At 59.6% G+C, this 23284-nt stretch overlaps 1 protein-coding gene across 1 annotated transcript in view; it reads right to left on the reverse strand.

Moving 5' to 3' along the window:
* Positions 1 to 23284, reverse strand: part of MUC6 (mucin 6, oligomeric mucus/gel-forming) — a 34609-nt gene that overhangs the window by 8257 nt on the left and 3068 nt on the right. The window contains exons 2-33 of the mRNA XM_030917732.1: positions 22848 to 22910; positions 21339 to 21579; positions 21141 to 21267; positions 20697 to 20787; positions 20321 to 20430; positions 19946 to 20153; positions 19590 to 19712; positions 18906 to 19026; positions 18639 to 18777; positions 18457 to 18561; positions 18300 to 18372; positions 18057 to 18194; positions 17638 to 17799; positions 17379 to 17473; positions 17099 to 17231; positions 16681 to 16930; positions 16554 to 16606; positions 16353 to 16462; positions 15762 to 15913; positions 15435 to 15576; positions 15240 to 15350; positions 14622 to 14807; positions 14284 to 14523; positions 13362 to 13518; positions 12924 to 13067; positions 10990 to 11052; positions 10477 to 10509; positions 9877 to 10335; positions 9069 to 9290; positions 8350 to 8574; positions 1110 to 1260; positions 104 to 605 (exon numbers count right to left, since the gene is read on the reverse strand). Of these exons, the coding sequence (XP_030773592.1) occupies positions 104 to 605; positions 1110 to 1260; positions 8350 to 8574; positions 9069 to 9290; positions 9877 to 10335; positions 10477 to 10509; positions 10990 to 11052; positions 12924 to 13067; positions 13362 to 13518; positions 14284 to 14523; positions 14622 to 14807; positions 15240 to 15350; positions 15435 to 15576; positions 15762 to 15913; positions 16353 to 16462; positions 16554 to 16606; positions 16681 to 16930; positions 17099 to 17231; positions 17379 to 17473; positions 17638 to 17799; positions 18057 to 18194; positions 18300 to 18372; positions 18457 to 18561; positions 18639 to 18777; positions 18906 to 19026; positions 19590 to 19712; positions 19946 to 20153; positions 20321 to 20430; positions 20697 to 20787; positions 21141 to 21267; positions 21339 to 21579; positions 22848 to 22910 (5129 nt within the window). The remainder of the gene's footprint in view (positions 1 to 103; positions 606 to 1109; positions 1261 to 8349; positions 8575 to 9068; positions 9291 to 9876; positions 10336 to 10476; positions 10510 to 10989; positions 11053 to 12923; positions 13068 to 13361; positions 13519 to 14283; positions 14524 to 14621; positions 14808 to 15239; positions 15351 to 15434; positions 15577 to 15761; positions 15914 to 16352; positions 16463 to 16553; positions 16607 to 16680; positions 16931 to 17098; positions 17232 to 17378; positions 17474 to 17637; positions 17800 to 18056; positions 18195 to 18299; positions 18373 to 18456; positions 18562 to 18638; positions 18778 to 18905; positions 19027 to 19589; positions 19713 to 19945; positions 20154 to 20320; positions 20431 to 20696; positions 20788 to 21140; positions 21268 to 21338; positions 21580 to 22847; positions 22911 to 23284) is intronic.

Here is a 23284-nt window from a genome sequence, read left to right on the forward strand (position 1 = left end):
TAGCTGTCAGTGGGGCTGTGAGCATGGATGCTGTGGCCTTGACTGTTGTCACTGGAGGAATGGTGCCTGTTGGCCCTGAGGGGATGGAGGAGGAAGTGAACACCTGTGCGTGGGTAGGGGTGATGACTGTTTGAGTACTTGGAGTCACCAAGGAGGTGGAGAGAGGTGGAACGTGAGTGGGAAGTGTGGTCTGAGGGTGTGATGGGGTTGGATAGGTAGTGGTGGTCTTGAAGGATGTTGCAGTCATAGGACCTGTGGAGGAGATGGGACTGCTCCCTGTAGGTGGGGAGTGTGAGGTGAAGGGTGTAGGTGGCTTGCTGCTGGTGGCTGAGGTGGTGTGGGGCACAGGGGTGCCGGTTCCTGTACTGGTGGGATTGGGGGTGATGGTGGTAGAAGTTGGGGTGACTTGAGGATGGTGTGTGGAAGAAGTGTGTGAATGTAGGGATGTAGGGGTTTTGGCTGTGCTGAATGAACTTGGGACTTGGCTGGTCCCACTAGTGGCCACCGTCATTGGTAGGGCTGTGTGGGTGGACCCTGTAGCCTTGACTGTTGTTGGTGGAGGAATGGTGCCTGTTGGCGTAGAGTGGATGGAGGTAGAAGTTGACCTCTGTGCATGGGTAGGGGTGATGACTGTGTGAGTAGTTGGAGTCACCAAGGAGGTGGAGAAAGGTGGTACGTGAGTGGGAATTGTGGTCTGAGGGTGTGATGGGGTTGGAGAGGTAGTGGTGATCTTGAAGGATGTTGCAGTCATAGGACCTGTGGAGGAGATGGGACTGCTCCCTGTAGGTGGGGAGTGTGAGGTGAAGGGTGTAGGTGGCTTGCTGCTGGTGGCTGAGGTGGTGTGGGGCACAGGGGTGCCGGTTCCTGTACTGGTGGGATTGGGGGTGATGGTGGTAGAAGTTGGGGTGACTTGAGGATGGTGTGTGGAGGAAGTGTGTGAATGTAGGGATGTAGAGGTTTTGGTTGTGCTGAATGAGCTCAGGACTTGGCTGGTCCCACTGGTGTTTGCTGTCGTTGGTGGGGCTGTGTGGGTGGACCCTGTGACCTTGACCGTTGTCGATGAAGGAATGGTGCCTATCGGCACTGAGTGGATGGAGGAGGAAGTGGACATCTGTACGTGGGTAGGAGTGATGACAGTGTGAGTAGTTGGAGTCACCAAGGAAGTGGAGAAAGGTGGAACGTGAGTGGGAAGTGTGGTCTGAGGGTGTGATGGGGTTGGATAGGTAGTGGTGGTCTGGAAGGATGTAGCAGTGATAGGACCTGTGGAAGAGACGGGACTGCTCTCTGTAGGTGGGGAGTGTGTGGTGAAGGTTGTGGGTAGCCTGCTGCTGGTGGCCGAGGTGGTGTGGGCCACGGGGGTGCTGGTTCCTGTACTGGTGGGTTTGGGGGTGATGGTGGTAGAAGTTGGGGTGACTTGAGGATGGTGTGTGGAGGAGGTGTGTGAATGTAGGGATGTAGAGGTTTTGGTTGTGCTGAATGAGCTCAGGACTTGGCTGGTCCCACTGGTGGTGGCTGTCATTGGTGGGGCTGTGTGGGCGGACCCTGTGACCTTGACCGTTGTCGATGGGGGAATGGTGCCTATCGGCACTGAGTGGATGGAGGAGGATGTGGACATCTGTATGTGGGTAGGAGTGATGACAGTGTGAGTAGTTGGAGTCACCAAGGAAGTGAAGAAAGGTGGAACTTGAGTGGGAAGTGTGGTCTGAGGGTGTGATGGGGTTGGATAGGTAGTGGTGGTCTGGAAGGATGTAGCAGTGATAGGCCCCGTGGAAGAGATGGGACTGCTCTCTGTAGGTGGGGAGTGTGTGGTGAAGGTTGTGGGTAGCCTGCTGCTGGTGGCCGAGGTGGTGTGGGCCACGGGGGTGCTGGTTCCTGTACTGGTGGGGGTGAGGGTGATGGTCGTAGAAGTTGGGGTGACTTCAGGATGGTGTGTGGAAGAAGTGTGTGAATGTAGGGATGTAGAGGTTTTGGCTGTGCTGAATGAGCTCGGGGTTTGGCTGGTGCCGCTTGTGGTTGCTGTCATTGGGGGTGCTGTGTGAGTGGACACTGTGCCTGTGGCCTTGACCGTTGTAGGTGGAGGAATGGTGCCTGTTGCTGTGGAGTGGATGTAGGCAGAAGTGGACACCTGTGCGTGGGTTGTGGTGATGACTGTGTGAGTACTTGGAGTCACTGAGGAGGTGGAGAAAGGTGGAATGTGAGTGGGAAGTGTGGTGTGAGGTTGTGATGGTGTTGGATAGGTAGTGGTGGTCTGGAAGGATGTTGCAGTCAAAGGACCTGTGGAAGAGATGTTACTGCTCCCTGTAGGTGGGGTGTGTGTGGTGAAGCCTGTGGGTAGCCTGCTGCTGGTGGCCCAGGTGATGTGGGCCACAGGGGTGCCGGTTCCTGTACTGGTTTGTTTGGGAGTAATGGTGGTGGTAGAAGTTGGGGTGATTTCTGGTTGGTGTGTGGAGGAAGGTTGTGAGTACAAGGATGTAGAGGTTTTCGCTGTGCTGACGGAGCTGTGGGCTTGGCTGGTGACACTGATGGTCACTGTCCTTGGCGGAGTTTTGTGCGTGGATCCTGTAGTCCTGAATGTTGTTAGTGGAGGAATAGTGCCTGTTGGTGATGGGTGGATGAAGGTGGAAGTGGACACCTGTGCATGGGTAGAGGTGATGACTGTGTGAGTGCTTGGGCTCACCAATGAGGTGGACGAAGGTGGAATGTGAGTGGGAAGTGTGGTCTGAGGGTGTGAAGTGGTTGAATAGGTAGTGGTAGTCTTGAAGGATGTTGTAGTCACAGGACCTGTGGAAGAGATGGGAATGCTCCCCGTAGGTGGGGAATGTGTGGTGAAGGGTTTGGGTGGCCCGCTGCTGGTGGTCAAGGGGCTGTGGACCACAGTGGTGCCGGTTTCTGTACTGGTGGGATTGTAATTAATGGTGGTGGTAGAAGTTAGGGTGATTTCAGGATGGTGTGTGGGAGAAACATGTGAGTGAAGGGATGTAGAGGTTTTGACTGTGCTGAATGAGCTGTGAGCTTGGCTCGTCCGAATGGTGGTTCCCGTCATTGGTGGGGTTGTGGGCGTGGACCCTGTGTCACTGACCGTTGTTGGTGGAGGAATGGTGCCTGTTGGCGTTGAGTGGATGGAGGAGGAAGTGAACATCTGTGTATGGGTAGGCGTGATGACTGTGTGAGTACCTGGAGTCACCGAGGAGGTGGAAAAAGGTGGAACGTGAGTGGGAAGTGTGGTCTGAGGGTGTGATGGGGTTGGATAGATAGTGGTGGTCTGGAAGGATGTTGCAGTCATAGGACCTGTGGAAGAGATGGGAGTGCTCCCTGTAGGTGGGGAGTGTGTGGTGATGGGTGTGGGTGTCCTGCTGCTGGTGGCCGAGGTGGCGTGGGTCACAGTGGTGCTGGTGCCTGTACTGGTGGACTTGGGAGTATTTGTGGTGGTAGAAGTTGGAGTGATTTCTGGATGGTGTGTGGAGGAAAGGTGTGAGTGGAGGGATGTAGAGGTTTTGGCTGTGCTGAATGAACTGTGGGCTTGGCTGGTCCTACTGGTTGTTGCTGTCATTGGTGGGGCTGTGTGGGTGGACCCTGTAGCCTTGACTGTTGTCTGTGGATGAATGGTGCCTGTTGGCGTTGAGTGGATATAGGCAGAAGTGGACATCTCTGTGTGGGTAGGGATGATGATTGTGTGAGTACTTGGAGTCACTGAGGAGGTGGAGAAAGGTGGAACTTGAGTGGGAAGTGTGGTCTGAGGGTGTGATGGGGTTGGATAGGTAGTGGTGGTCTTGAAGGATGTTACAGTTGTAGGACCTGTGGAAGTGATGGGAGTGCTCCCTGTAGGTGGGGAATGTGTGGTGAAGGGTGGTGGTGGCCTGTTGCTGGTGGTCGAGGTGGTGTGGGCCACAGGGGTTCCGGTGCCTGTACTGGTGGGGTTGGGAGTAATCGTGGTGGTAGTAGTTGGGATAATTTCAGGATGGTGTGTGGAGGAAGTGTGTGAGTGTAGGGATGTAGAGGTTTTGGTTGTGCTAAATGAGCTGTGGGCTTGGCTGGTCACACTGGTGGTCCCTGTCATTGGTGGGGCTGTGTGTGTGGACCCTGTTGCCTTGACCGTTGTTGATGAAGGAATGGTGCCTATTGGTGTTGAGTGGATGGAGGTGGAAGTGGACATCTGTGCATGGGTTGAGGTGATGACCTTGTGAGTACTTGAAGTCACCGAGGAAGTGGAGAAAGGTGGAACGTGAGTGGGAAGTGTGGTGTGAGGTTGTGATGGGGTTGGATAGGTAGTGGTAGTCTTGAAGGATATTGTAGTCATAGGACCTGTGGAAGAGCTGGGTCTGCTCCCTGAAGGTGAATGTGTGGTGAAGGGTGTGTGTGGCTCACTGATGGTGGTCAACGTGGTGTAGGCCACAGGGGTGCTGGTTCCCGCACTAGTGGACTTGGGAATAATGGTGGTAGAGTTTGGTGTGGTTTCAGGATGGTGTGTGGAGGAAGCATGTGAGTGGAGGGATGTAGAGGTTTTGGCTGTGCTGAATGAGCTGTGGGCTTGGCTGGTCTGAATGGTGGTCCCCGTCATTGGTGGGGCTGTGCGTGTGGACCCTGTGGCCATGTGCGTTGTCAGTGGAGGAATGGTGCCTGTTGGCGTTGAGTGGATTGAGGCAGAAGTGGATATCTGTGGATGGGTAAGAGTTATGACTGTGTGAGTACTTGGAGTCACTGACGAGGTGGATGAAGGTGGAACATGAGTGGGAAGTGTGGTCTGAGGATGTGATGGGGTTGGATAGGTAGTGGTGGTCTGGAAGGATGTTGTAGTCATAGGACCTGTGGAAGTGATGGGAGTGCTCCCTGTAGGTGAGGATTGTGTGGTAAAGGGTGTGGGTGGCCTGCTGCTGGTGACCGAGCTGGTGCGGGTCACAGGGGTGCCGGTGCCAGTACTGGTGGACTTGGGATTATTTGTGGTGGTAGAAGTTGGGGTGATTTCTGGATGGTGTGTGGAGGAAGCATGTGAGTATAGGGATGTAGAAGTTGTGGCTGTGCTGAATGAGCTGTGGGCTTGGCTGGTCCCACTGGTGGTCCCCGTCATCGGTGGGGCTGTGTGGGTGGACCCTGTGGCACTGACTGTTGTCGGTGGTACAATGGTGCCTGTGGACATTGAGTGGATGGAGGCAGAAGTGGACATCTGTGCGTGGGTAGGGGTGATGACTGTGTGAGTGCTTGGAGTCACCAAGGAGGTGGAGAAAGGTGGAACATGAGTGGGAAGTGTGGTTTGAGGGTGTGATGGGGTTGGATAGGTAGTGGTGGTCTTGAAGGATGTTGGAGTCATAGGACCTGTGGAAAACAGGGGACTACTCCCTGTAGGTGGGAAGTGTGTTGTGACCGGTGGTGGCAGCCTGCTGCTGGTGGCTGAGGTGGTGTGGGTCACAGGGGTGCCGGTGGCTACACTGGTGGACTTGGGAGTAATTGTGATGGTAGAAGTTGGGGTGATTTCTGGATGATGTGTGGAGGAAGCATGTGAGTGTAGGGATGTAGACGTTTTGGCTGTGCTGAAGGAGCTTTGGGCTTGGGTGGTCCTACTGGTTGTTGCCGTCATTGGTGGGGCCGTGTGGGTGGACCCTGTGGCCTTGACCGTTGTTTGTGGAGGAATGGTGCCTGTTGGCATTGAGTGCATATAGGTGAAAGTGGACATCTGTGCATGGGTAGGGATGATGACTGGGTGAGTACTTGGGTTCACCAAGGAGGTGGAGAAAGATGGAATGTGAGTGGGAATTGTGGTCTGAGGGTGTGATGGGGTTGGATAGGTAGTGGTGGTCTTGAAGGATGTTGCCGTCATGGGACCTATGGAAGAGACAGCAGTGCTCCCCGTAGGTGGGGAGCGTGTGGTGAAGGGTAGTGGCGGCCTGCTGCTGCTGGCTGAGGTGGTGTGGGCCACAGGGGTTCTGGTGCCTGTACTAGTGGCGTTGGGAGTAATGGTGGTGGTAGAAGTTGGGGTGAATCCTGGATGATGTGTGGAGGAAGCATGTGAGAGGAGGGATGTGGAGGTTTTGGCTGTGCTGAATGAGCTGTGGACTTGGCTGGTCCCACTGGTGGTCACTGTCATCGGTGGGGCTGTGTGCATGGATCCTGTGGTTGTGAGCATTGTCGGTGGAGGAATGGTACCTGTTGGTGTTGAGTGGATGGAGGCAGAAGTGGACATCTGTGGGTGGATAGAGGTGATGATTGTGTAAGTACTCGGAGTTACCGAGGAGGTGGAGAAAGGTGGAATGTGAGTGGGAAGTATGGTGTGAGGTTGTGATGGGGTTGGATAGGTAGTGGTCGTCTTGAGAGATGTTGTAGTCGTAGGACCTTTGGAAGTGGTGGGACTGCTCCCTGTAGGTGTGGAGTGTGTGGTGAAGGGTGGTGGTGGCCTGCTGCTGGTGGCCGAGGTGGTGTGGGCCACAGGGGTTCCAGTGTCTGTACTAGTGGGGTTGGGAGTAATTGTGATGGTAGAAGTTGGGGTAATTTCTGGATGATGTGTGGAGGAACCATGTGAATGTAGGGATGTAGAGGTTTTGACTGTGCTGAATGAGCTGTGGACTTGGCTGGTCCCACTGGTAGTCCCTGTCATTGGTGGGGCTGTGTGTGTGGACCCTGTGGCCTTGACTGTTGTTGATGAAGGAATGATGTCTGTTGGTGTTGAGTGGATGGAGGTGGAAGTGGACGTCTGTGAGTGTGTAGGGGTGATGACTGTATGAGTACTTAGATTCACTGAGGAGGTAGAGAAAGGTGGAACGTGAGTGTGAAGTGTGGTCTGAGGGTGTGATGGGGTTGGATAGGTAGTGGTGGTCTTGAAGGATGTTGTAGTCATAGGACCTGTGGTTGTGCCAGGACTACTCCCTGAATGTGGGGAATGTGTGGTGAAGGGTGTGTGTTGCTCACTGATAGTGGCCGAGGTGGTGTGGGCCACAGGGGTGCTGGTTCTTGCACTGGTGGATTTGGGAGTAATGTTGGTGGTTGAAGTTGAGGTAATTTCAGGATGATGTGTGGAAGAAGCATGTGAGTAGAAGGATGTGGAGGTTTTGGCTGTGCTGAATGAGCTCGGGGCTTTGCTGGTCACACTGGTGGTCACCATCATCGATGGGGCTGTGTGCATGGACCCTGTGGTCGTGAGCGCTGTTGATGGAGGAATGGTGCCTGTTGGCGTTGAGTGGATGGAGGCAGAAGTAGACAAATGTACGTGGGTAGGGGTGATGACTGTGTGAGTAGCTGGAGTCACCAAGGAGGTGGAGAAAGGCGGCACGTGAGTGGGAAGTGTGGTCTGAGGGTGTGGTGGGGTTGGATAGGTAGTGGTGGTCTGGAAGGATGTGGCAGTCATAGGACCTGTGGAAGAGACGGGACTACTCCCTGTAGGTAGGGAGTATGTGGTGAAAGGTGGTGGTGGCCTGCTGCTGGTGACCAAGGTGGTGTGGGCCACAGGGGTGCCCGTGCCTGTACTGGTGGGGTTGGGAGTAATGGTGGTGGTAGAAGTTAGGGTGATTTCAGGATGGTGTGTGGAAGAAGCATGTGAGTGTAGGGATGTAGAGGCTGTGGTTGTGCTGAATGAGCTGTGGGCTTGGCTGGTCCTGCTGGTAGTCACTGTTGTTGGTGGGGCTGTGTGGGTGGACCCTGTGACCTTGACCGTTGTTGGTGGAGGAATGGTACCTATTGGCACTGAGTGGATAGAGGAGGAAGTGGACCTCTGTGCGTGGGTAGGGGTGATGACTGTGTGAGTACTTGGAGTCACCAAGGAGGTGGAGAAAGCTGGAAAATGAGTGGGAAGTGTGGTCTGAGGGTGTGATGGGGATGGATAGGTAGTGGTGGTCTGGAAGGATGTTGCAGTCATAGGACCTGTGGAAGAGACAGAAGTGCTCCCTATAGGTGGGGAGTGTGTTGTGATCGGTGTGGGTGTCCTGCTGCTGGTGGCCGAGGTGGTGTGGGTCACAGGGGTGCCCGTGCCTGTACTGGTGGACTTGGGAGTAATGTTGGTGGTAGAAGTTGGGGTGACTTCAGGATGGTGTGTGGAGGAAGCGTGTGAGTGTAGGGATGTAGAGGTTTTGGCTGTACTGAATGAGCTGTTGTCTTGGCTGGTCCTACTGGTTGTTGCCGTCATTGGTGGGGCTGTGTGGGTGGACCTTGTGGACTTGACTGTTGTTTGTGGAGGAATGGTGCCTGTTGGCATTGAGTGGATGGAGGCAGAAGTGGACATCTGTGCGTGGGTAGGGATGACTGTGTGAGTATTTAGAGTCACTGAGGAGGTGGAGAAAGGCGGCACGTGAGTGGGAAGTGTGGTGTGAGGGTGTGATGGGGTTGAATTGGCAGTGGTGGTCTGGAAGGATGTTGCAGTCATAGGACCTGTGGAAGCAATGGGACTCCCCACTGGTGGGGAGTGTGTGATGTGTGGGGTTTGGGGCGTTGTGTATTCAGTAGTCATTCCTGTTTGAGTTGTCTCTGTGGCTGTAGGCCTCGTGGGTTGTCCTGGCTGTGGGGTGGTTGGGCCCGTGGTGCTCTCTGGGGTTGGACGTGGGCCTGTTGTCTGGGTGGCCGTTGTTCCTGGCAGTTCCTGACTCGTCGATTTTGCTGTGGGAATTGGTGAAGTTGTCATCGTTACTGTTCTTGTTTCTCTACCGTGACCTCTGCTGGCCTTTTGTCCATGTGACCTTTTTCTTGCCTGTCTCTGGTCCTGTGACATGGTCCCTGCTGGGCACTCCAGCCTGCCCCAGTGTCTCCAGCTCACCTGGACCTGCTCCGCATCCTGCCCTGAGCTGAGTGCTGACTCCTTCAGCGCAGCTGCCACCCTGTGACTGGAGCCCAGGCCCTACTTTATGCCCCTCTGGTTCCTTGTGGCCCTGGTGGTGGCCCCTGCCCTCCTGTACCTCTGCTCCCCAGGCCTGCCTCTGTGGGTGCAGGGCGGCCCTCCCTCGCATCCAGCTCCAGCGTGCACTGTTGGGCTGCCTTCCCGCTTGCCCTCTGGGAAATACGGGGTCTCCTTTGCGGCTGAGTCACCAAATGTGAGCTGGAGGTGGGACTGGGTGCGTTCGCGATTGTTGGCATCCTATGGCGCCGTGACTTACGCAGCGTGGGGCTTGTCCCTGATGTGGCTGGTGGTGGTGGTGTCACCGTGGTCCGTGTTGTGGACTGAGCTGTGGACGTTGTGGCTGGGCTGGAGGTCGATGCCGTGGCCCTGGTTGTGGCCTGGGTCACTGTGGGTTTTGTGGCTGTCGAGCTCAGTGTGGCTGTGGGAGGCAGCCCTGATGTGGCTTGTGGGGTGACGGCCGTGATTGGTCTAGGTGGTTCTGCAGAGGACAGCCGCCCGGAACATCCCCTTCCTGTGGGCCTGCATCTCAAAGGCTTGTGTCCCAGCCCCCTGCCCTGCTCCTGGGATCCCTGGCCTGCTGTCCGGGACTCAGCCTCCTTGGAGGGGCTCTTCCTCTTGCCTTTGTTAGGTCTTCCCGCCGTACTCCTGGCTGTGGCGGCCAGAGCTGGGGCAGTGACCACACGCTCATGGGGCTGCAGCTGCTCCTGCACCCACCCTTACTCAGCTGAGCGGACTGTTGTCCTGTCCCCTCCAGGGTCCCTGGGCAGCAGATGGGGCCCTGCTCGGTGTCGGGCAGGGGCAGGCTGCCTGGCAGAGGCCCTGTAGGTCCCACATGGTTTCTAGTGACAGCAGCCAGCAGCAGGGAATGCCCCGTGCCGTGACCAGCTAAAAGTTTTTCTGAAAAATCCCCAGTTTGGCTCCCAAGCATAGGAAATTCTATGCTGAGAATCTGCTTAGTGGCAGATCTGAGCCAGGACGCGGGGCCATCCCTGAACCCACCCCAGAGGTGTACCTAGGACCCCCTGCAGCTGCCCTTTCCATGGGCTCATCTGGAGGCTCCTTACCTCCCGAGGAGGCTGTGGGCTTGGAGGATGTGAGCGTGGCTGGAAGGAGGGGTGTCTGAGTGGGGCTGGCAGGGGTGCTTTTGGAGCTGGATGAGGGTCCGGTGGAGCTGAGAAGCCCGATGGTGGTGGAGGTTCCCGTTGTGGGCCAGACTTGTGTGGGCCGTGAGCCTGGGTGGATGGACATGCCATCAGGGCTGCAGGGCACTGGCACATCCTTGGGGAGCACCCTCCCCGCTGCCTGCTTGGCCCTGAAGCCGGGCAGCCCTGCAGGGGCTGATGTGCCAGGCACGCAGTTGAGGGCTGGCCCGTGGCTCTCTGAGTGCAGCCTGGCTCTTGGCCGGGCCTTCTGCATGGCGGCGGTCACCTGTTGAGGCCCCACTGTGTGCTCATCCGTGGGTCCAGCCAGGGCCACAGGGACCAGGCTGCTGCCTGGCTGTGGGCTGAGCTCCTCCCCCAGCTCTGATTGCCAGGTTAGACCTGGGAAGGGCACAGGTACTGCCTGCCCCCTCCCTGCTTCCCACCCAACAGATTTGTCCAGGGAGCCGGGGGGAGCCCAGGAAAGGGCCCCGTCACCTTGGCACCTAGTGTGCGTGCAATCACCTGTGGTGGATGGCTGCGGTGTGGTGGCTGGCACTGCAAGAAGACGGCGTCAGCTCCCTGTGGCGCTCGAAGCCTCCCCACCCCACGGGGCCTCCGGGAGCTCCAAGGGCCTGAGTCAGAGATGCTCACCAAGGATGAGGTGGAGGGGATTGGAGGGGCTGAGAGCCCACCCTTCCCTCTCTCCCTTTCTCCTTCCCGGGATGATTCCCACTCTCTACCCCAGGCACCCTGGCAGGCCTGGTGAGGGTAGGGGGAGCTGGGGGCTGGTGGAAGAGGGATGGGAGGGCCCAGCGGGGTTCAGTGCTGTGTTTTTCTCTCTGCTGCCATGGGCTGGAGGCTGCCTGAGTCTCTGGAGACCCACGGGGCTAGGGTCCCGGACAGTGGAGTCCCAGAGCTCACAGGTAAGGGCGCACAGCCCCCAAGGGCTCTCTCCCTTGTTTGTGGGATGCAGACATGCTTTCTGCCTCCATGTAGGCAGGGGCAGGGGTTCTCAGGGCAGCTGACTGGACTTACTGCAGGGCACGCACACCCCCTCCTTGTGGTCGAAGTACTCATCCTGGGAGCAGTTGTAGCAGCCTAGGGTGGAGAACGGCCAGGCTGTGTGACCAGTGGCCAGCCAGGCCCACCTGCATGTTTCCTGCCCTGGTGACCTCCTTCCTCTCTGCCTTTTTTTTTTTTTGAGTTGGAGTCTCGCTCTGTCGCCCAGGCTGGAGTGCAGTGGCGTGATCTTAGCTCACTGCAACTTCTGCCTCCTGGATTCAAGTGATTCTCCTACCTCAGCCTCCCAAGTAGCTGCGATGGCAGGCGTGTGCCATGATGCATGGCTAATTTTTGTATTTTTAGTAGTGATGGGGCTTCGCCATGTTGGCCAGGCTGGTCTCGAATTCCTGACCTCAGGTGATTTGCCTGCCTCGGCCTCCCAGTGTGCGGGGATTACAGTTTCACCCGCGCACCTTGCTCTAAGCCACTCCTTTCCCGCCATGCCTTCCTCAGGCTTTGGTCTCTCATCCCCTGCTTATCACCCGAGGCTGGGGCTTCAGTGCCATCTTCCAGTCCTCACCTCCCCCTGGACCTCAGACACTGGCCCCTCTTCTGTGCTCCCCAATGCCCTGAGCCCCAGTGCATCTGTTCCTTGTGTCCGGATGGCTCCAGACATCACCCTCCTCCATCGCTTGGGCCAGCACCTGTGAATCCCAGGACCATCTGCGTTCAGACATCTGCCCTGGGGCAGCCACAGGCCTCACAAAGACCCCTGCATCCTGGCCACACCCCATCCCACACCTCTGTGTACCCCACACCCCTCTGTAGCCCCGCGCCCCTCACTTGCTCGCTCTGCCCACTGCCCTGGCTTTCTCAAGGGTTCTGGGCACGAGGCTGCTCCTGGCTGTTCCTCTGGACACTTTCCTGGCTCCCCTCCTCACCTTTCCCATCCTCACCCTCACATCTGCCTCCCACCAAGGACCCCAACCACCCTTTGTGGCACGGAAGCCATGGGGTAGTTCTCCCACCCCGGCCTGTCTTTCTCCCCTCCATGGTGGCGCCTTGGCCAACACTGGTTCTGCCTCCTTAGGCACTTCTCCCTGGCTGGGAGGGAAGCTCCAGGGTGCAGGACTGTTTGTTTTGTGTAAGGCCAGGTCCCCTGACCTGGAACTGACCTGGAGGACAGAGGTGCTCAGAACGCATCTTCTGAGCGAGTGAATGACTGTGTGTGTGAAAGAATGAATGCGCAAGTGAATGACTGCATCAATGTGTATGAGTGAATGTGCTTGAATGAATAAGCAAGCATGAATGAATGAATGAATGTGCATGGATGAATGTGTGAATGAGTGAATGTGCATGAATGTTCAATGAATGCGTGAATGTGCATGAGTGAATGAACAAATGTGCATGAATGAATATGCATGAATCTGCGTGAATGTGCCCGAGTGAATGTGTGAATGAGCATGAATGAATGCATGAATGAATGTGTTGAGTGAATGTGTGAATGAATGAGCATGAATATGTTGAATGAGTGTGCGTGAGTGAGCGTGAATGGATGAATGTGGAGTGAATGTGCGTGAATGAATGTGCATGAATGAATGTGCATGAGTGAATGTGCGTGAGAATGTGAGTGGATGAACAAATGTGTGTGCATCAATGAATATGCGTGAATGAATGTGCATGAATCTGCGTGAGTGTGACTGCGTGAATGAATGAGCATGAATGAAGGTGCGTGAAGGAATGCGTGAATGCATGGATGAACAAATGTGTGTGAATGAATGAATATGCGTGAATGTGCATTGATCTGCATGAAAGAACGTGAATGTGAGTGAGTGAATGAATGTGTGAATTAATGAATGTGTGTGAATTAATGAGCATGAATGAATGTGTGAATGAGTGAATGTGTGTGAATGAATGAGTGAATGGGTCCCCCTGTGTATCTGCGTCACCTCCCCGCCACCTGGCACCTTCGATGTTGCTGCCTGGGACACTCTGTGGTTGGCCGGGGCAGAGGCAGGGCTGGTAGTGCCATGTGCAGTTGGCCTCCTGGGTGTACTGGTACTCGCCGTGGCTGTCTTGCGTGTGCGTGTTGTAGAAGCCGCAGTAGATGGCTGGGAGGAAGGGACATGTCAGCTGGCGGGGTTCCTGGCCCTGGCCCTGCCCCTGACCCAGTGGTTCCCCTGGGCATGCGTGGAACCTGAGCGTGGGCGGGGAAGGCCTGGGCCCTCTTGGCAAAACCTCCCCTGGGCAGCTGGGGGCTGCAGGAGGACCAGGGTGGCCCTGCAGGGCACAGCCTGGTGCCTGTCCAGGGAGAGGGGCCTGTGGGCGAGGGCAGCCCTGCGCTGGCCCTTAGTGGTGCTGGGTGTCAGGGGCTGGAGCAACCTGTGGGTGGGGTGGTCACTCACGGCAGAAGGCTGGGGTCCTCCAGTCCACACACACACCCTTGTCTAGACAGGCTTGGGCGTAGGCGGCCACAGCGTCGCACAGACACTCACAGTCCCCACCACTGTCACACCCACATGCGTCGCGCACGCAGGCCTCGTAGTAGGGCAGGTGGTATACCTGCAGGGGCATGTGCCAGTCAGTGTCTGGCTGTCGGGGGATGGCGGAGCACCAGGCTTTGCCACCTGCAGTGCCCTCAGTGTGGTGAGGCCAGAGTGTGGCGGTAAGGGCGCTGGGACTGGGTGAGCGGCAGCACATGGACCTCAGCCCTGACCGCCAGCCACCCTCCCAAAGCCGATGCTGCCATGGAGGCCTGACCCAAGCTCACGCCTTGAGATCCGCCATCGGGACCAAGGTGCGCTGCCACTAACCATGGCCACTGCAGCCCTGCCCAGGGTCTCCGCTCCCCCCACATCACGCTCACGCTCAGCGGGCCAGTGCCATGCTGTTCCACCATGGGTTGCCCCCATCCTCTCAGTTCTTACTGCACCCCAATGACTGGATCACACCCTGGGCTGGGAAGTACATGCCTGCATCCTGGAGGTCTCCCTGACCACCGGCTCCTGAGCAGGGGCCCCCACCAGGCCATGCTGCCCCAGGGGACTCGTGGCACTGTCTGGTGGTGCTATTGGCATCTGGTGGCCAGAGGCCGGGGGCTGCTAAACAGCCACAGTGCATGAGTCGGCCCCACGTCAGGGCCCTGCGCTCAGGCAGAGGGTCTGAACCTCTCCGCACCGTGATCTGGCTGGTCTGGGATCCCATGGAGGGAGAACCGTGCCTGGCTTCCCCACCTTGGGCCAGACAGGGCCCAGCCCCCACCCCCTCCCCCACCCCCATGGGACATTTGTGGAGGAGCAGGCGCATAGCCCTCTGCCCAGTGCCCACCTTGCTGTGGCAGGCAGCAAAGGTCTGGCTGTTGATGATGCTGCACTTGCGCTCAGCCCAGGAGCTCCGGAAGGCATTGAGGCTGCAGGGGTCCGCCACGAAGCTCATGTCCCCGCACAGCGGGCTCTCCTTCCACGAGTTCACGAACTCCAGCTCGCTGGACGCCACGTACCTGCTGCGCGTCTCAAAGTCGTCCTTCATATTCCCGTTGAAGTTGCCACACAAGCCGCAGAGGGGATCCTGCAGGCAGCGGCATCAGGCCGGGCCCAGGGACTGTGCCATCCATCTCCACCCCTGCGTCGGGGAGGGTCTGGGAGGATGCAGAGGGCGTGTGGTACCTGCGAGGCACGGGTGATCCTGATGAGGATGGTCATGTGCCTGTTCCAGATGAGTGTCAGGTTGTACCTTCCAGGGACACTGATGTCCACGACAAGGCTCAGCGTGCCTGGCCTCACACTGAGCTGCACGTGGGACTCCTCCCCGGTGACCGTGTAGTTTCTGTCTGCCAGCACCACGGACAGGCCCTGTGGAGTAGGGTTGGCATGGGACTGCCTGTCTCCCCCGGCCCCTGGCACAGCCGTGCTGGACTGAGCTCTCAGAGGCAGAGCTGCCACGTCTGTTAAGGCCATGCACAGGAGCGTCTGCTGAGAACCAGCTTGGGGCAGAAGGACCTGGCATGCCTGGAACAGGGCTGAGGGCTGAAGCTCGCGCTTCCTGGAGAGTCCCTCCCCTCTGCCTGGAGACATTGCGCAGCCCCTGAAACCCTGTGGGGGACAAGCACCCCTGGTCCTGAGTGTCTGGCCAGGGAGGGGCAGCAGGCGCCCCTCAAGGAGAGGCAGGCGGGGAGAGTTGCACCTCGGGGCAGGACCTGGAGGCTCCAGTGGGCAGGGTCCAGCTGTGTGGCAGGGGCCCCCTACCGCCCCTCCTGCCCTGCCAGAGTCTGCCTGGCTACTCACCCCCAGGAAGATCTTGATGGCGCGTGAACACGTGACCCCGGAGTTCCCACAGATGACGTTCTCTGTCAGGATCTTGAAGGTCGGCTGTGAATCGTTGGCACCACACCCGTCCTGCAGGGAGAGGGCACTGAGGAGGAGCCCTGAGGGACGTGCCTCTGAGTCCCCGGGCCCCGCGGCCCCGCGCCCAGTGGTTACCGTGGCCAGGATATACTCGCAGTTGCCGTCGAATACGAAGCGTTGGCCGTCAAAGGTGACAACGTGGCCCTCCCCGTAGAGGGTACAGGTGGACGGGCAGTGGGTGCCCTGCTGGCAGTCCCACCTCCCTCTGGAGCAGGTGCTGTGGAGACAGCAGGTGTGGGTGGCAGGCCCATGGCCCTCCTGCCATACTGGGTGTGGTCCCTGGAGAGGCCAGGCTGCACCTCAGGATGCCCACACCTCCGGGACAACCCCACCCTGGGCAGCCCCTGCCTGCCCCAGATGGCCCCAGGAGCCCATGGCATCTGGAGCGAGGCTTTGTCTCACCAGGTCCTGCAGTCGGTGTGGAGCTCAGCTCCTCCAGGGTAGGAGACCCCTGAGAACTCACACGGACACTCCTCAGGGGGCACACACTGCCCGTCAGCATTCTCGTAGAGGCCCTCGGCGCAGACACAGCCAGGCTCACACTTGGTGGGCACCTGGAGGGAGGCAGGTCAGCGGCCCCTGGAAGGGTGGCCTCAGCCAGCCACTGCCCAGCCCTGGGCCCTTCTGAGACCACCTGGCATGTCTCTCAGGCCCTCTCCCTGAATACAGCCCTACTCTGTGGCCATTGTGGGCAGCTGGGCTCATTGCCTTAGCAAAGCTTCCCCCACCTTGTGGAAGGTGCTGGGACTCTGTACCCACCCCTACACGTGGACAACACCCCCCCGCAAGCTGGTGCTGGCCACTGTCCTCAGGGATCCCTGCAGACGAGCCCCTGAAGCTTCCAGCTGCCCGGCCACAGGGCCGCTCCCACCTCCTGGCCAGCCCCAGGCACCCGCCGCAGGGCAGAACATAGCCGGGTCTCCCGGGGTTCTGGAAATCCCCTCATGGCCAAGGTGGGGCCTGGGCGTTCCCGCTCCTTGCGTGCCCCCTTACGCAGGCAACACCAGTGGCCAGCATCTGGCATGTGGGGGCACAGGCTGCCCCAAACTTGTTCTCCGAGGACTGGTTGCAGGACTTGAAGGTCTTGGGGGCCTGGCAGGAGGCTGCAGGAAAGAAGGGCACGCAGTCAGGACACTCAGAGGAAGCCGGGGGCCCCTCACAGTCCCAGCCTGTGGCCGGTGCTGCTGTACGTACCCAGGAACATCTGTAGCCGCTGCGGACAAGTCAGCCGCCCGTTGATGCAGTAGCTGCAAGAGAGAGGCTGCGTGAGCCCCCGGGGCCCGGCAGGGACCCCCCGCCTGGCCCCTGCCTGGCCCCTCACCAGGTGACGCCGTTGATGATGGTGGACTGATCGGCCAGGATGAACTTGTAACCCTCCAGTGTGCACGGGCACTGGGCCTTGCGCACACACTCGCCCTTGTGGTTCAGGTAGGTGCCATTGGGGCAGTTGCAACCGTCCACGGGCACTGCGCTGGCATGGCACTCGGCGGCACGGTCCGACAGCGACAGGCAAGTGCGCCCACAGGCTTGGCTGTTGTAGCTGAAGGTGGTGTTGCCCGTGCAGGGGACGGCTGTGGGGGACCCGGGCATTAGACCCTCCGGGAGGGGCCGGCCGGGGAGGACGAGCTTGGGTTCCACTGCCTGCCGGGCACTGCAGAGCCTCAGAGCTTGAGGCCCCAGGACACCCCCTCATGAGCCCAGCCTGCTGTGATCCCGTTCAAGCCCCGCCGGGCACTCACTGCAGTTGTCCACGCTGCTTCTCCAGCCCCAGAGCAGGACGCCCCGTGAGGAGCAGGCGTGTACATAGTCGCCCAGGGCGGCACAGATGTGGGGGAAGGTCTCCTCGTAGTTGCAGGCCTGGTACACGCACCTCTGCGGGCAGAGAGCCAGCATGGGCTGGTGGCAGGCACCCTGCCCTGGGGATGTGGGGGCCCCAAACCTATGCCCTTGGGTGCGTGAGACCATGTCAGCCACCACGGCCTCCCCTGCAGCCCTCCCAAGGCGCCCTCGGGGCCTCACCTTGTAGAAGGGCGTGGGGTTCACTGTGGCATGGCACCTCTCGAACACCGTGCCAGTCCTCAGCAGCATGGAACAGTGGGTCTCCGCACACACCTCTGGGGACGACAGGCCCGGGTGTGAGTCCCGGCCCCTCCCCATTCCAGCCACGTCTCTTCCCAGGGACCCCCCACCCTGGCAGCTGGGCCTGTGGTCGAGTCCAGGGGTCTGTCAGAACTGGGTGCTGGGGGGCAGCCGGGGGAGTTGGGGGCCGGACACTCACTGTTGAGCTGGCTCATGGAGCAGGGGTCAGTCTCACGCTCCAGAGCGGCTGGACAGTTCCCCGCCCGCCAGGAGTCCACAAACAGCGAGGCGGTGCCCTCGGCAATACCCACGCTGGTGGTGAAGTCGTCCGTAGTGTCCCCGTTGAAGGTGCCGCAGAGCCCTGAGCCGGCGGGCCTGAGTTCAGCTTGAGCCCATCCCTCCTGCACCCATTCCTGCCCACACGCCCTGGAGCTCCCGTCCTTCCTCTAATAGCACCCTGGGTGAGAGGCTGCGTGGACCACATGTGCCTGTTACCCCCGAGGACTCCCCGGACACAGAGGGTTGTGTGAACCTCTCTTGGACCTTTCTCCTCCCCTGGTCATGGCCAGGCCCCGTAGGGATGAGGCAACAGGGCCACCCGGAGGGGCAGGGACTCACCTCTGGTCTGACCTCTGAACTGGGGCCCAACAGTGATGTAGGCCTGAAAGACGGGGCGCAGCTGGACCACGAGTTCCAACCCGAAGCTGGTGGCCATCTGGAGGTGGGTGGACGTCTGCCTGAAGACTGTGATGTTGCCTGCAGGACACAGTGCTCGATGGACCGTCTCAGTCCCCTCCCTGCCCACTGCAGCCCACCCCGAAGACACAGTTCTGGGGGGCCAGGGACTGGGCCAGGACGTACGAGTCTTGTATGGCAGCCACTTGGCTTCTCCATTGTTGGTGACCACCTCGTCCTGAGAGATCACAATTTTGTCCTGGAGAGAGGGTGACCTGAGTCAGGGCGCAGGCACCAGGGAGCGGAGCCCTGCTGGCAGGGATGGGTGCAGGAAAGGCCTTACCTGCCTGGAGAGATAGACCACAGCCACCAGGGAGGTCTCGGAGTGTGAGAAGCCGGACTTGTCATACACAGCCATGAGGGCACCGTCCTCAGGAAGCTGGGGGCTCTGCGAGGGGATGGCGCTCAGGCATGGGTGGGGTCACCGGGAGTGCCCCTCCCCATGGGCCACGGGGCTCGTCCTACCTGGAGGAGGATGTAGGTGCAGGTGCCGTGGAAGCGGTAGGGCCTGGCGTCGAACGTGGTGACGAAGGAGCCACCTTCCAGCGAGCAGTGGCCAGGGCATGGCCGCTCCCTGCACGCCCAGCGGCCCTGGGTGCACTGGCTGTGGGTGGGCATGGGGGCAACCGCATGGTGGGCAGGGCCGCTGGAGCTGGACAGCACACCCCTACCCGCCCTAGGCCAGCGGAACTCCTGCGGGCCAGCCAGAGCCCCCTCCAGCGCCTCACTCACCAAGTTTGGCAGGCGGCTATTGTGACCTCCCCGGGGGCATACATGGCACCGTTGAGCAGACAGGGGCACTGGGTGACGGGCACGCAGGTGTGGTTACTGGAGAGGTCATTCAGGACCGTACCTGCAATAGAGGGGCTTCTTGGGGCTTGGGTGGGACTGACTGCCTCCCACTCTCCTGTTGGGCAGCCCCTCCCTGGCTCCAGGGAGACGCCCCCCCCGCCCCCGCAACCTGGCTCCAGGAAGACGCGCCCTCCAGCCTGGGCCACGACTTCTCACTCCAGCTGCACTTGCATTTGCAAGTCTATGTCAGGCCCTGTGCGTCCACAGCCCTTCGTGCCAGTGTGCCCCGCCCAGGCTCCTGGTGAGTGGCGGCCTCCAGCAGGCAGGGATGTGTAACTGTCCCATGGGCCCAGCTCAAACCCTGCCTTCTCTTGGCAGCTCCCCGACTCCATTGAGCAGCCCTCACTGCCTGTGGGTTTGCAGGGGTGGCCATGGCTGGGAGACCTGCAGGCTGCAAGCGTCCGGGTGGGAAAAGCCTGTCCCAGGCAAGAGGTGCCGGAGCTGGGGCTCAGATGGCAGAATGTTGGGGTGAGCCGGGTCGGGGTGGGTGGAGTCTGATGTCCCCTTGTCCCTGGGCTCTCTCCGGGGTCCCGGGGAGAGTTGAGTGCCTGCCACTGCCCTCACCTTCCGGGCAGAAGCACCCGAAGGTGCAGGAGCTGGAGCAGCTGTGCTGCGGGTTGGAGCAGGTCTTCACGCAGGCCGAGCCGCACTCCTGGTACACCTGGTTGGCTGGGCACTGACCCACAGCTGTGGGCACACACGACTTTGGTGAGAGGGTCCTCCCCGACCCCTACCTCTCCCACCCCAGCTTGGTGGAGGACTTAGCCCAGCCCCTCCTCCATCTAGAAGCAGCAGCCAGGATCTCCTGTCTCTCAGATGAGGAGGGATGCAGCCATCACATCAGGCAGTCCAGGGGCTGGGAGAGCTGGGTCTGGAGCCCTCGGCCTCCCTGCCCCTCCCCTACCCTTCCCTGGACTCACAGCACAGGCCGGGGCCCCGCCAGCGGCGGACGGGCTGGCCCACCATGCTGCACTGGCGGGAGTACTCGGACAGGGTGGCACAGCTGCTGTTCTGTGGGCCCGGCTGGGTGGCTGCGGCCACGTCTGCCTGGCAGCTTAGCATGAAGGGCTCCTTGGACACGTTGCACTCGGGGGCCACCAGGGTCAGCAGCTGGGTGCAGATCTGGGCCTGGGGGGGCCACTCAGGGTCATGGGGGCAAAGGCCACACCCCGTGCCACCATGACTGGGGAGGTCAGGGCAGGGCGTCTGTGCTGGGGCTGCTTGTGGGGGACCCTGGTGGTCTCGCCGACCCTGTGAGACCGGGGGTCAGCCCCACCTGGAGCCCCCTTGCTTACATGCTGGGCCTGCCGGACGTGGGTGTTAGGGATGTCCTCGGAGGTGCAGATCTCACCGGGGTCGTCCAGCTTCTGGAGGGCAGCGAACTTGTGGGGTTCCAGGAACTTGCCTGGGGGTGGGTGCAGGACAGGGGTCAGCACTGTGGGGGCTGGGCCTCAGAGGCACACCTGCCCTGCCCCCCACCTAGAGGCCCCCCAGCCCCGCCCCCCACCTACCCTCCTTGCTCAGAACAGAGGCCCCCCAGCTCTGCCCCCCACCTTGAGACCCTCAGCCCTACCCCTACCTACCCTTGTTGCTCAGAACAGAGGCCCCCCCAGCCCTGGGCCCCACCTAAAGGCCCCCCACCAGAGGCCCCCCAGCCCTGCCTCCACCTACCCTCCTCACTGACAAACTCATTGGTCACATTCCCGTCAAAGTTCCCACAGAGCCCACACATCTGGCCCATGTACTTCCGCTCCACCAGAACCTGCGGGAGACAGCTCTGCTGGGGGCCAGGGAGCTAGGGGACCGGGGTGCCCCTCATCCGCTGTGGAGGGCTCTCAGTTCCTGCTCCTGGACCCAGAGCCCCCACCATCCCCCCACCCTGCTCGTCTGCCTCTTCTCGTGGGAGCCTAATTTTCCAGTGGAGAAGCCGAGTCACCCACAAAACCCAGTCCTAGCTCATGTTGCTGGCCAGGGGTCAGCACTGCTTGGCACGAAGGGCCTGGCTGCATGGCAGCTGCATGGCTGGGACCCCCAAGGAGGGCAGCCCCTCCAGAGTCCCACCTGCCCGCCCGGTGCTGGGGGTCTCCAGGCCCACCCTGGCCCCTCTCTCCTCACCATGAGGTGGCTGTCGGGGCCCCACATGACCTCTAGCTCTAGCTCCAGCTGCTTGGCCACCAGCCGCACACTCTGGCCAAAGGGTGTGATCTGGAGCCCATTGCTGGTGTAGGGCAGGCCGATGACCCTGTGGGGCGAGGGCAGTCGGTGGTGGCCCCTCAGTCCTCCGGCCCCCGGGCCCCAGCCCACCTGGCCTACCCGATGTCCTTGACTGAGATGGTAGCTTCGCTCACGGTGACGACGGAGGCCCCCAGCTCCACGATGATCCGCGAGATGCTCCCGTCTGGACCTCGCCGCAGCTGGACACTGAAGGTGGGGAAGGCGTCCTTGCACGTGGCCGCGAAGATGTAGTTGCACGTCCCCGAGAAGTCGTACACATGGTGGTCGAAGGTGGAGAAGTGACCAGCCCCCCACGTGGAGCACTGGCCTTTGTCTGGGGCTACAGAGACAGCAGTGCTGACACAAACCCCTGTGTCCCCACCATCCTGGCTGGGCAGGGCTAGGGCAGGCAGAGAGGTCACTCATCTCCCTGGGCCAGGATTTTAGAGTTGGACCAGGCTGTGGAAACCCCAGACATGGGCGTCTTAGTGAACCTGAGTGCTGTGGTATATGCCTGGCCAGGAGTCAGCACTGCTGTGGGCATATGTACACATGTGTGTGTGTGTACACGTATGTGTGTGTTGGGGGTGTGTGCATGTGTGTCAGGTGTGTCCATGCATGCATTGGGGGTGTGTGTGTTGGAGAGCTGTGTAGGCGTGTACAATATATACCTGCATGTGTTTTGGGTGTGTGTGATTGGGTGTGTTGTGTGCATGTGTGTGTTTGTGTGAGCTGGGCATGTGTGTTGAGTGCATGCGTGTGCATACTGGGTGTGTGCGTGTGTGTTGGTGTGCATGTGTGGGGCACGTGTCTCAGGTGTGTGTAGGGTGTGTATAAAGGTGCATGTGTGTGTAGGGTTGTGTGTTGGGTGTGTGCACATAAGTCATGCATGTTGTGTGTGTGACGTTTGCATGTCTGGGATGTGGGTGTTGGGTGTGTATGTGTGTTGGGCTGTGTTGGGTGTGTGCATGTGTATGTCAGGAGTGTGTAGGTCGTGTGTGTTGGGTGTGTGTGCATGTGTTGGTTGTGTTGGGTGTGTGTGATGTGTGCTCATGCATGTGTCATGTACATGTGTATGTCAGGTGTGTGCATGTGTGTTGTGTGTGTAGTGCATGTTGGGTTGTGTGTGTAGTGGGTGTGTGTGTGTATGTCGGGTGTGTGTAGGTCGTGTGTGTTGGGTTGTGTGTGTGTAGAGTGTGTTGGGTGTGTGCATGTGTGTTGGGTTTGTGTGTGGAGTGTGTGTTGGGTGTGTGTGTAGGTCGTGTTGGGTGTGTGTGCATGTGTGTTTGGTTGTGTCTGTAATGTGTTGGGTGTGTGTGCATGTGTGTTGGGTTGTGTGTGTAGAGTGTGTTGGTTGTGTGTTGGGTGTGTATGTGACGTGTGCTCATGCATCTGTGTCATGTATGTGTATGTGTCAGGTGTGTGCATGTGTATATTGGTATGTGTGCATATGTTGGCATGTGCATGTGTGTTCATGTTTGTTGGTGCATGTATGTGTGTGTATGTGTGTGTATGTGTGTTGGATGTGTGTGTCTTGGGGGGCCCTCTCTCCTGCGCACCGGACCTGGGTGGTCTGGGCGGCAGGATCAGTGGCCGCTGCGCTCTTACCTGTCTGTGGAGAGTCCTTCAGCCTCCAGAGGCCTGGGCTGGTGTAGGAAGTGGCGGCCAGACCTGTGTGGACGGGACCCGCGTGCGGTTGGTGTGGGGCTGCCCTGTCGTCCCTGAGGGCGCCGCTCACCTCTGCTGAGGGCTGCTCTGCCTGTGCCCTGCACACACTCGGAGTGCGAGAAGCCTCCATGGCTTGTGGGGCTCGAGGCCTCAACCGCAGGCCAAGCGCTCGGCCTCTCGTGTTATCCTTCACGAGCCCCGGCTTCCTTCCCTGCTCTCGCTCACTTCCTCGTTCGTCCACTCAGTCCCAGTTCAGCCATCAGCCCCTTGGGGTTCGGCAGATGACGGGCACCCTGTGTGCAGGGTACTCGTCCCTGGGGCTCCTGGGCAGGGCAAGGAGGGGCTGGTGTGGGTGGCAGGGGCTTGAGAGTGGAGCC

This window comes from Rhinopithecus roxellana, chromosome 15, assembly GCF_007565055.1.
Source record: "Rhinopithecus roxellana isolate Shanxi Qingling chromosome 15, ASM756505v1, whole genome shotgun sequence".
Classification (NCBI taxonomy): Eukaryota; Metazoa; Chordata; class Mammalia; order Primates; family Cercopithecidae; genus Rhinopithecus; species Rhinopithecus roxellana.